Source organism: Meles meles, chromosome 5, assembly GCF_922984935.1.
Source record: "Meles meles chromosome 5, mMelMel3.1 paternal haplotype, whole genome shotgun sequence".
In the NCBI taxonomy this organism is placed as follows: domain Eukaryota; kingdom Metazoa; phylum Chordata; class Mammalia; order Carnivora; family Mustelidae; genus Meles; species Meles meles.
The window spans coordinates 87749859-87761920 of NC_060070.1; the positions used below are offsets into that span (position 1 = coordinate 87749859).

Sequence of the window (12062 nt, forward strand, 5' to 3'; positions counted from 1 at the left end):
CCCTTCTTCACCCCTATCCCTGCCAACTCCCCTCAGGGCTTCCAGAAGTTTTTTCTCCCAGAGCAGCAGTTACTCTCACAGACTCTCTTTCCCTTTGGGATGCTCCAGACATCCCCCCCTATGGTGAGTCCAGGACTGCGTGCTGCTGCCACCCTCCTTCTCAACAGTGACATCAAAGTTCTTTTGGGGCTGGGGCAATCCCCTCTTCCCACCCCTACTCCTTAAGGACATCAGGGAAGTAAAGTCTGCACAGTCTTCCGCAGCCTGGCTGTAAGAAGGGAATCTGAAGGTAGCCTGTGCACCACCCGCCTCTCCCCCAACCCCTGCCCGCACTGTCTTGGGGGATGAGGGGTGGATCTAAAGGCAGGTAAAATACAGAGTCCCTACAAAGCGGGTGACAAAGATACAGGAGGCACAGAGAACAGCCATGGGCCCACGTTGGCCCAGGGACACACGGTTCTAAGAGCCTAGTGATTCAGAACAGGGGCCGTGGGGGCTGCAGGAGTGGGAGGAAAACTCTAGACCCTCAACTAAGGGCTCCACCGATCCATTTGTCCTGGTCTCTCTCCGCTCTTCTCCCAACCTTAGCTCTCCCGGGGCGACCCGCAGGATCGAGGTGGGGAATGAGGGGAGGTCTTGGGACTGGATAACCCCGCTAGGCGACTCTTTCTTTTACTAGTCACTAGCAGCTCTTGGGGTTACACGAAAGTAACCGGAAACGGGAGGGGTCTTACGGGTAGTGTGACCTTGGACAAGTCCCACGCTCTGGTCTAGGCTCAGTTTCTTCAGCCTGAATTGTGGGGTGGGGGTGGGGGGGGGTCTGGCTTTTCTTAGCAGAGGAACTTGGGGGAACCTGGGAGAGGCTGGGGGCACGGGGGTTGGGGGAACGAGGGCACCCGCGGCGCGGGGTGCTGGTGGCAGGCTCCTGCGCTTCTCAGCTCGACCGGTCCTCGCCCAGAGCGCAGCGCCGGGTGCTGGCGGCCAGGGACCGACAGGTGAGAGGTGGAGGAGGCCCCCGGCGGCGGGGGCGGAAAACGCGGGACCCCGCCGGCCCCTCCCGCCCGCGGGGCGGCCCCGCGTCGGCTCCTCCCCCGGCGCCGCCGGCCGCCCGGGATCAGTCGCCCGCGCGCGGTTCCGCAGGTGGCAGCAATGGCCCGGTCCTGAGCGCCCCGCCATGGCTCGCGCCCCCAGCCCACTCTGCCTGGCGCTGCTGCTGCTCGGGGCGGTGGGCAGGGTCGGCCCGCGCCCCCAGGTGAGACTCTTGGCCCCCGGGGGTGGGGGAGAAGGCGGGGGGCCCTGAGGGCTGCGGGCGCCGGGTCCCGGCAGGGGTGGCCGGGACTTGAGCGAAACTCCGCGACCGCAGGCGGAGGGAACCGAAGCCCTGGGGGGGAGTTGGCACTGGAGAGTTGGGCGCCCTGAGCCGGGGGCTCGGACGGCGGCCGCGCCCCCTCCCTCGCTGCCCCTGCACCCCACCCCCAACCAGGCCACCAGCTGCCCCGCAGCCGCCCTGCGCTGACTTCTGCGCCGCATCTTCCCAGACCACTTTCCCAACTCATGCTCCTTGCAGACTCGTGCCCGTGGCCCTGGCACGGCCCTGGCTCGCCCCCTTCCCTGACCTCACCTCTCCCACCACGTCCCTGAGCCCTTCCCGCGGTGCCTGCCCCTAGCCCACCCCTGTCGCTCGTCAAAGACCCCAAATGGCTCCGGGAAGACGGAGAGGGCCAGGGTATGGACACCCAGCTCCATTACCCCCTCACTAGCCCCCCAGCACAGCCTTTGACTCATAGCCCCAGGGACCCTGCGGTGGCAGCTGGTTGTCCTTCTTTCTGACCTCCTAGATGGAACTTGAGTGCCCCCTCCCCCAGCCCCTGCGGCAAACACGTAAGGAGGCTCCCAGCGCCTCTGGGAGCAGCCGGGTCCCCCTTACACACTTGTGTGACCCCCCATTCTGACTAACCTGGTTGACAGCATATACCAGAATGCACACTGGGACACGCAGAGACACCTTGGTCCCGTGGATGCCACTGGGGAGCAGACCACAGATAGACCCCTCTGCAGCTCTCATTGCCCTCCCTGCCTTTCCTGTCTGCAGGTTCCTGGGCTGGGGGCTGTAGCCAGCCTGCTGGCAGAGTGGGGAGTTGTCCAGAGATGTTGTGAGATGCTAGAGCAGAGAGGAGGCGCAGGCTTGGGCGGCCTGTCTGGTGTCAAGGGAAAGATCTCTTCCTGCTGCCTCTGGTTCCTACCCCCAGACCTGAAGAACTGAGAGCTTTGGGGAGTGGAGCAGTACAGGCCTTGGAATTTGTCCCAGCACAGGTGGGGGACATGGTGAGGGGCCATTGCCTTGGTAAAGGCTGACTTGAGCCTGGCTGAGAAACCAGATGTGGACAGATGTGCCAGCCCATTTCAGCCCCCCCAACCCCAAATTCTTTTCCGGACTCATTCCTTCCCTCTATCTGTCCCCCGGCCCAGCTACTGACCCTAACCACAGGAGACACCCTGGCTTCCCCAGCACTTTCCCACAGTCCCTCAGCCAGGCCTTGACTCCCCTGGTGTACTTGACATCTCTCAGGAGCTAGGACTGCAGACACATTAGCATGACGTCCCCTTGGGCTCATCTGGGACTGGGACTGGATGGAGGTGGAAAGCCCTCCGGCCACCTCTCATCCTGCTCCGGGCAGGTTCGCAGACCTGGTTTGGACTGAGGGAGGAGGGGAGGTTCTGGAGGCTGCCTGTCTTCTCCCCAAAATTCCTTTTCCCAGAGGAATCTGGTTCCTTGAACCTGCCCTTACTTCTGATCCCCTCACTCCTCAGCCCTGGGTCAGTGCAAAAGCCAACTATCTTGGAGCCCTAACAGGCCTGGGAGGGCAGAGCAGGACAGGAGGAGCTAGGCTCTGAGCAAGGAGATGGAACTTTCCAGGGTTGTTCTTGTTGCGGGGGTGGGGGTTGGGGGGGCAGAGGGACTGAGTCTCCCTGGTCACACAGAAATCTGAGCAAAGGGGCTTTGAGGTTAGACTGCAGTCCTGTGACACAACCTTATGCCCATGTAGAACACTCTAGAAATGGGTGAATTTTGCTTTCGGTTTTCTGTTCATGAGGTCAGCAAGACTAGGGGTACTCAGACACAGAGAAAAACAGGTGAGAGGCTGGGCTGGTGCCTCAATCCTTCTTCTTGGAAGGAAGAACACAGAGTAAGCTGTCCACTGTCAGATGTGGCTAGGCTGGAAGTGGCTTCCTTGCAGGCAGGTGGATGGCCAAATTGACCTCTAAAGAAGGGGGCCTAGGCCACTCCTTCACTGTTGCTGAAAGGACCACCCCTTCCCCTATTCCTTACCTCCCCAGGACCCCTGTAAGGGAGCTGGTTTATGAGGAGACAGGCAAGCCTCTGACACCCAAAATGAGAACCAGCCAAACATGGGTTCAAATCTTAGGTCTGCTCTTAGCTGGTGATCTTTGGTAGGACAATGACCATCCCGAACCTGTGTCCTTGTCCGTAAGCAGGAATCTCAACCTCTACTACAAAAAGTTATGGAGAGGACTGAGCTACTGGAACCCTGAAATGGCAGCTTTAGGCACATGGGGGAGCTAACCCATTTGTCCTCCAGAATCCGGAAACCTTCTTCAGGGCAGCCTAGGGCTGTGGGAGGCCTGAGCCTCCGCATTCTAGTGAAGGGTGGAGGGAGTCCGGGGTGCACAGTGGTCAGCGTGGACTTTGTTCTGAGCTGGGCTCCCTCCCGGACACAGATCCCAGGTGGGGGCTGGGACAGGAGCCACCAAGAAACCACATCCTGCCCTCCAATTCCTTGCTCTGAGGAAAAACAGGCCCTTCCTTAGCTGCAGCCTGGCCCTAGGCAGATTCATCTGGGTGTGTATGTGAGTGTGTGTGTGTGTGTGTGTGTGTGTGTGTGTGTGTGTGTATGATAGAGAGGCAGAAATACAGAGATAGAGACAGGTAGAGAGACACGGAAAGTGAGAGACCAGGGGGAGGAGGGTGTGGGTTTTATGAACCCCTGTTTCTGTGTGTACGTGTGTGTGATCCTGTGTGTGGCAATCCGTTGGTGTGTGAGTCACCGTGTGTGAAACATCTCAGTGTGTAATTGTGTGTCCAACAGTGTATATGTGTTTGCAACCCCATGTGTGATACCGTGTCTATGGGAAGGTCTATATGTGTGTGTGTGAGAGACAGAGATTTTTGTGTAAATGGGTGTCTGCTGGGATGTGCCAGCATGTGGGTGAGAGAGAGTGTGGTTATGACAGAACGTGTGTTTCTCTGTGTACGTGTGTGTGACCGTGTGGGTTGAGTATATGTCAGTCAAGAAGTGTGTGTGTGCGCATGCGTGTGTTGGGGGCAGTGTCTCAGCATGTGAGTGTGTGCCTGACAACCTGTGTGTGTGTGTGTGTGTGTGTGGAGGGGGGAGGCTGTCATGTAAGCATGTGCTCAGCGGTGTGCATGATAATGTGTGTGACAGTATATCTGTGTGAGAGTTCCCGAGCATATCACACTATGGGTCAGTTTTCTTTTCCCTGCCCTCTGCTCATGTATCTGGAGCCCAAAGAAAAAAAAATAATGAGGTCAAGGAGCCAGGGGTTGGCAGCCCCACCCTTCCTGGGCACAGGGGCCAGGGTGATGGTTTGGGCAATGGGAGGTGGACGGAGAGGAAGGAGGCTGGGGGTGTGGGGTGGAACTGCTGGGGACGGTAGGGGCCGCATCATTTGGGGCGTCCCAGAGTTGTCTTGTGGATCTCTCTTTCTCCTTTGGGGTCCTCTCCCATTTTTCCCACCTTGGTGGCCCAGAGAGGCCAAGGTCTTGTTCCTCCTTCCCTCATTCAAAAAGGCTCCCAGAAAAGGAAGGAACTTAATTCACACTGAGAAACAAAACTGGAGGAGGAATTTTTTTAGGTTGGCACCCAGTCTTTGGAGACCGAGTGCCTTCCCGGGGAGAAGGGAAGACTCCGTCACCTCGAGAGCAGTCACTCCATCTTCATCCTTCCCTGACTGCCTTTCCTTCTATCGCTGCCCACCGGTACAGGGCTGGAAAATTCAAAAAGATATTCACCTCCTTTATGTTGCTGGATCTGTACAGTAACTCTTTGGGAAGAACAATATGCCCATTTTATAGATGAGGAAACTGAGGCCCCAAAGGATTAAAGTGAATCCTGTCAATCCCACATTAACAGCCAGAACTGGGATTTTAAACCCAGGACTTGTGGCTCTCTGTCCAGTGCTCTCTCCAGCACCCCACTCCCTCCTGGCATCCTCTTTCTCACCTCCTGCTTCCTCCCGAAACTCCTGAATCTGAGAGATGCCCCTCCTTATTATAACTTCCACTGGGAATTGTCTCCATTTTATCCCCTCATCTGCTTCAGAGATATCTCACAAAGCCTGGTAAGTCTGGATTCTAAAACCTTCCAAGCTGCCCTCACCCGGCCCCATAGCCCTCACCTCTGCCCTCTTCTCTGGACCATCCCTGCCATCTCCATGACCGTGTCCTTCCCATCAGCAGCACCTGCAGCTCCTCTTCATCAGTCTTGGAGCGGGGACTAGTGCCAGAGGAGGGTGAAATGGGGCTGGGGGCTGCGGGACAGGGCCTGCCGTTTCTCACGCTTTCCTGCCCATGGACGTCGAGTCCTGAGCCTCCCCGCATGGGTTTGCGGCTGGAAGCTGCCGCACACTAAACAGAATGACTGGTCCTTGGCAGGAAAATGTGTTCATTTTCTCCTGGAAGATTGCTAATCCTGGAAGTGAGGGAGAGGTAGCGCCCAGACTCCCCCGGAGGCCAGGCTGCCCTGTCTGCTCTGTCTTTCCCTTCTCTTGTAAACAGCAGAAGTCCTGAGAAGGGCTGCATTGGCTGTACATTTTTCATGGGCCAGGGGCCCTTCTAAGCATGAACTCACTTTTAATTCTCACAACAACCCTAGGTAGGGACGACTATTATTCCCATTTTGCACACATCTAAGCTGAGGCTAGAAGTTAAAACTCTTGCACAGGGTAACAAACTTAATCTGTGGGGGAGTCAGGGCGGGGCCTGGATCTGAGCCCAAAGCCAGGGCTGTTCACCCTCCAAGGTCTTACTGGGTTCACCTGAGCACTTGGGCCCTGCTGACTGCTGGTCACCAGCCTTGTCCCAGACCAGAGTCTCATATCTACCCAGTCCTGGTCCCTGCTCTCCCTGGCCCAGAAATTTCTTTGGAACACCGGTCCAAGGCCTTTCTCTGCTGACAGGAACTGTCCCCACCTTTACATTTTGGTCCCTGCTGGGCCATCCTGCTGAAATGCCCACCCTCCAATCTTGCTAGCCCAGTGTCTTCTTCAGCTCACAGTCCCCAGAGTCCCCTAGAACTGAGTCTACACTGAACCTGGCCCCAACCACCCCCTGAGCACTTTCACCCCTGCTTTCTCTGTGATGTCCTTCTAAGCCCTTGACCTGACCCACGCCCAAGTAGCTTGGGACTGTTTTAGGCTAGGGCTCTGCCTTTCCTCTATGTGTTCCCATCTCCCTCATTCTCATTACCTCCCGAGCCTGGCACAATATGACTTCCATAAACACCAGATGGGGGAGAGGTCAGAGGTCTTGGTAGTTTGTGCTATATGTGCAGTGGGGGGAGGGAGGGGGAGGGAAAAGTGCAGTGAGGAGTTTGTGGAGACCCTGGGCTCGTGTGGGAAGAAGACAGAGGACCCAGATTGTCAGGGAGCTCTCTCTCTCAGGGGAGAGATATTCTCTGCCCTCAGGGAGCCCCAGTCTGAGGGGGAGACATAGTCCTGCACTCAGGGAGCCCCAGTCTGAGGGAAGACACAGCCCTACCCTCAGGGAGCCCCAGTCTGAGTGGGGAGCCCCAGTGTGAAGTGGGGGAGATACAGTCTTGCCCTCAGGGAATCTTAGTCTGAAGATAGTTTTATATCAGAAGCTCTGCTCAGAGCAGGTGACAGGGCTCCCTCTGTCTTGAAACGCCCTGGAGTGTTTGTGACCAGGTTCGCCATCATGGTGCTGTCCTTATCCTTTACCCTCATTCCTATCCATACCCTGAGACTTCCGGTTTCCATCGGCTTCCTTTTCCCCACTCCCTGACACAGACCCACCTGCCCCATTTCTCAGCTGTGACCATGAACTTGCTTCCTTCCTGCTTTCCTTCTAGAAAGGGAGATCAAGGAGAATTTCTTCCCAGTCTTTCTGCCCTTTTACCACCAGCTGCTGTGTTGGGGGTCCAGGGGTGGGGATAGAAGGAAAAGGGGTGGGGAGTGGGGTTGATTCACCAGGACTGGCTGTAGTGAAAATTCTGCTGACCTTTTCGCTGTAGCTAAAAATCAAGACACTGCCTTCACTACTGTGTTTTATTCCTTGTTCTTTCATTTGTTTTTTAAAACAAGTCACTTTTGTTTGCCCTCAGAAGAGCTCCTTCAGGTGACAAACTTGTAGCCTCAGCACACTAACTCCTAAAACATGGCTGGGGCTCTAGCAAGCCTGGTCCCCTTCCAGGAGCTTCCACTGTGGGCAGGGATGAGCACAGGACAACCCGTGTCTTTGTGGGAGGTGTCCTATAAGCCAGGACTCAGCTTAAACCAGGGCAAGATTACCCAAAACCAGATCCAGCATGTGCTTTAGGGCACCACCACCAAGTCAAGGGTACAAGCTTCTAAAACGTAGCTATTTTGATTTCAGCACACGTGTATATTTTTGTGATTTCAAAAAGCAAAATTTTGTTTTCAATTATGTATGAACCTTAAATTTTGTACAAGGGGCTCCCTGGTCATTTCAGCATCTGCAGTCTCCAGATGAGGAGTATTTAGAATCTTAAGCCTATTCAAGAAAAAAATACAAAGAAAAAAGGAGCACCGTCCCTGGACCTATCTTAAAGAAGTGAAGAGGGGCGCCTGGGTGGCTCAGTGTGTTAAAGTCTCTGCCTTCGGCTCAGGTCATGATCCCAGGGTCCTGGGATCGAGCCAAGCATCGGGCTCTCTGCTCAGCAGGGAGCCTGCCTTCCCCCTCTCTCTCTGCCTGCCTCTCTGCCTACTTGTGATTTCTGTCTGTCAGATAAATAAAATATTTAAAAAAAAAAAAGAAGTGAACAAAAATTTCTTTTTTTTCTCAGAAGGGTCATTTCTCATGTGGGTGGGTCTGCTTGGGTCTCTGTGCTAAAAAGTCTGTTGTGTCTACCTTATCTAAAACTTGAGGTTCATGTCCCCCTTCCTCGCAGATAGGGGGACCCATCCCGTCGCAAGCCTGAGCTCCTTTTTCTGGTACTTTTCTGACCCCATGTCCTCAGGACTTCTTCAGGTGGTGAAGCTGAGCTGAGTATTTGAACTCTATTGTTACATTAGAAAGGGACAATGCGGGGGGGGGGGGGGGGGGGCGGCGGGAGGTCCTGTGGCCTCCCAGATAAAATCTGTGTATTTCAGGAGAGATATTAATGATGTAGCCTTACCAGGCTCAGCTCCTTGGGGGACTATTTGGCTTTGACTGAGCTCCTCTCCCACTCTGGGCCGGCATGTCCCCTGCTGGAATGTTTGAAAGTGCAGCAACCTTGGAGGCAGGCTGACTGGGCACTGGGAAAGGAGTCTGTGGCAATCATGAAGTCTTGGGGCCTCAGGAACTCTGCCTTCTCAGTGAAGTCAGAGGAGACCATGAATGGACACCCTCTCCTCCCCCGTCACCCACTCACTCCCCAAAAGCATCATTTCAGTAGATATTTGCTGGCCACTTCCTACACATCAAGCTATGCGCTTGTCTATTGGGAGGGATAAAGATGTAAAAATATCCACCTGGAGCCCCTCTGTGGTAGGACTTGCTCTGTCCCCCTCTTGGACATAGCCAGTGCCTGAGGGAGCTTGGGGCTCTAAGGTACCCTGGAGATGATGAAACCAAGTGTGGGGAGCAGGGGATAAAAGAGAGATTGGCTGGACCCAAGGGGCCTCCATTTCTCCCCTCCCTGCACAGGGTGCCACCGTGTCCCTCTCGGAGACAGTGCAGAAGTGGCGAGAATACCGACGCCAGTGCCAGCGATTCCTGACTGAGGCTCCCCCTCCAGCCACAGGTGAGTCCAGGTGGGAGTCCCTGGAGCCTTCGAAGCCCCACTCCCCAAGTCATGGCCGGGCATTGTTTGCCTCTCTAGGATGCCACATTGGCCCTAGGCCTTGGGGTGCTGTCTTATTCCTCCTTACTCTTGGGAGCAGGGACCTGGCCTTTCCATTCTTGGCCTTCCTTCACACTTCCTGGCCTGTGCAGGGGCTGGAGGCCCAATGAACTTATTTATAGGAAGCATTGTTTCAGGGGAGTTTGTGGGGTGGTCTAAAGGGCAGAGGATTGGAGCCAGATGGGCCTAGGTTCAAATCCTGGCCCTGTGATCATAGCGCCGTGACTACAGGCAGGTTATTCTAGCCCCATGAGCTACCGTTTCCCCCCTCCCCTGAGACGGAGACTTTAAGAGCACTTACATACCATGTGCAGGGATCCATGTGACATAACACTGTTGGTCCCCAAAAGTCCCTGTGGGCTCAGGATCAACCCCATTTCACAGATGAGAAACTGGACAGTAAGTAACTTGCTCCAAGTTCCACGGCTGCTCGGGGCCTGAGTCCCCTTGCACGGTACCTGCCAGGTGGGAAAAGTGCTGGGCATACAGTAAGTGCCCAGCAGAGCTTAGCAGGGCACAGGTTTGGGCCCATCAGCCTCTACAGCGGGGAGTGGTGAGGAGTGTCACTAGCAGGCCAGGCAGGAACTCAAAGACTCTCTCTTCTGTCCCCAGGGCTGTTCTGCAATCGAACCTTCGATGAGTATGCCTGCTGGCCAGACGGGCTGCCAGGCTCGTTCGTGAATGTCAGCTGCCCCTGGTACCTGCCCTGGGCCAGCAGTGGTGAGTCCTGTCTCCGCCGTGGAGCTGGAGCATTGCTGCCTTTCTGCCTGACTCAGGACTCAGGACCCAGAAAGTCTTTAGATCTCCTGATGGGTATCTGTCTGCCTGTCTTTCCCTGGAAGGGGGTTGTGGGGAGCCTCAGGTATAGCCTAGGCTAGGGCCTGTGCTGGCGTGGGAGGGGAGGGGGAAAGTGTGGGGTTTGACTTAAGAGAGACAGGTAAGCCCCCTCCAACCAGTAGTCAGGAAGGGAACTGGGTAGGAACAGATCCTAGGGTTGGGGAGTGTGTGTGTGTATGTGTGTGTGCGTGTGTTTGTAGGAGCCACCTACCTCGTAGTGGTGCCTGGCCACCTCCGGACTCCTCAGCAGTCCACTGGTCAGATGAATACAGATGAGATGAGAGATTAGGGCAGTGGTGATGTCGTCCCATTCCCCGCCCCCCCACTGCCTGTGGGCGTCCCTCTCTAGTCCTGCCTGCAAGGGACACCCTGCCCTGGGAGAGGTATGTCGTTGGAATGCAGGGACCTACGGAGGCTGCAGGGGGTGCTCCGACTGGAGGGGTAGCCAGTGCACCCCCACTGCCACCCACCTGTCTCGGGCACCAGAGAGTTTAACAGGGGACCAGCACCCTTGCCTCAAGGAGCTCAAATTCTCAGTAAAGGAGAAAAGTCACTCACATAATAATAATAGCCAGTATTTACTGACTACCTACGTTGTGCCGAGTCTTGCCCTCAAAGCAGAGTACGCCGTTGACTCTTTACAACCACCTCATGGTTATGCTTGTTGGACAGATGAGGCAATTGAGGCCCCAGAAAGGGGAAACCACTTGCTTCAGATGATGTAAATGGTAGCCCCACCATCTGAACCCAGACTGTGCTCTTAACCACTGTGTCTTGAAGGAGCCTTCAGGCAGAAGCTAGCCCAGAAGCAAGTGGGAGAATGAGGTCATACTGTGGGAATCCAGTGGTCTTCCTGGAAGAGGTGGCCCCTTGGTGGAACATCAGGGCCCCTGGCGAGGCCTGGTGGTAGACGTCCCCTCAGAATGAAGGACTGATGTCCGATGAAGCCCAGGGAGGGGTGTTGAGGAGGTTCTTTCCTTCTCAGTCTTCCCAGTATACCCACCTCCCCCCAAGGTGCGCAAGGAGAGCCAGGGCTTAGAGAGAGACACCCACCTGGTAAGACGCAGAGTGGACCAGTGGCCTCTCCCACAGCACTTCTGTGGTTGTTGTAAGCACTTTATATCCCTACACTCACTTATCCTCCCATGAACAAGGACTCTGATTATGCTCTCATTTTACAGAGGGGGAAAACTGAGGCACAGAGATGCCAAGTGCCTTTTCTAAGCTCACAAGCTAGGGAGTAGCAGACCCAGGAATCCATTCCAGAATCTGGTTTGGAATTGGTGGAATTTCTACACCAGGCTCCCTTGAGTGTGCACACACGTGTGTGTGTGCATGTGTATGTTCCTGGGTGTGTGGCTCTGGGCGTGAAGACAGGTGAGTGGCCTGGGTGTGCTGGCTGGGCACACTCCAGGGAACCGCAGTGAGCTGCCTGCCCTCTCTACAAATGAAAGCGTTGAGTCCTGCAATCTAACAGTTCTTGTCCGTGCTCTGAGTGGCTCTGGGAGCCTCCACAGACGCCCGGACCTCTTTGTGCCTCAGCTCGCTCGCCTGGGAGATGGGATAAAGTCAGGTGATAATGGTACGGGGAGGGTTGCAAGTTCTTGAAAAGCGGCTGCTGTTGAGTTTTTCCACCCATCCTACTCATCTGCCCCACCTCCCCAAATCCACAGGCTTGTCCTGCCTCCCAGAGGTTTGGGACCTGCTGCTTGGCCAGCCTGGGCTGGGCCTCTAGACCCCAGGGAGCCAGGCCCCGGACAGGGCCCATCACTCAGCACTAAGCTGCCCCCAGCTCTGCCTGCCCCTTGCGGCTCCATCCATCACCTTTAATTTTATTTGAGCAGGAAATAGGTCCTGGTGGTGCCCGTTTATGAGCGAACACGGTTTTATTGCTTTCTCCATGAAGATACTGGCCGCTGCCCAGGCCCCCTGCCAGGCTCCATTCCCTCCCCTGACTCACCATGCTAATTCACTCTGTTTTCTGACACTCAGGATCACTGGCTCTGCCTTTCTCTCTCCTCTCCCTGAGTTAGGGACCTGCAGAGCCACGCACCGTTGGATCCCACAGCATAATTACCGGCTCCGGCTTGTCCTGCTGCT

The 12062-nt window shown here is 55.7% G+C and overlaps 1 protein-coding gene across 1 annotated transcript in view; it reads left to right on the plus strand.

Moving 5' to 3' along the window:
- The first annotated feature begins 1138 nt into the window (after positions 1-1138).
- The window catches only part of GLP1R (glucagon like peptide 1 receptor), a 31710-nt gene continuing 20786 nt past the window's right edge, over positions 1139-12062 (plus strand). Inside the window, exons 1-3 of the mRNA XM_046005787.1 lie at positions 1139-1252; positions 8930-9026; positions 9738-9845. Of these exons, the coding sequence (XP_045861743.1) occupies positions 1175-1252; positions 8930-9026; positions 9738-9845 (283 nt within the window). The 5' untranslated portion in view covers positions 1139-1174. The remainder of the gene's footprint in view (positions 1253-8929; positions 9027-9737; positions 9846-12062) is intronic.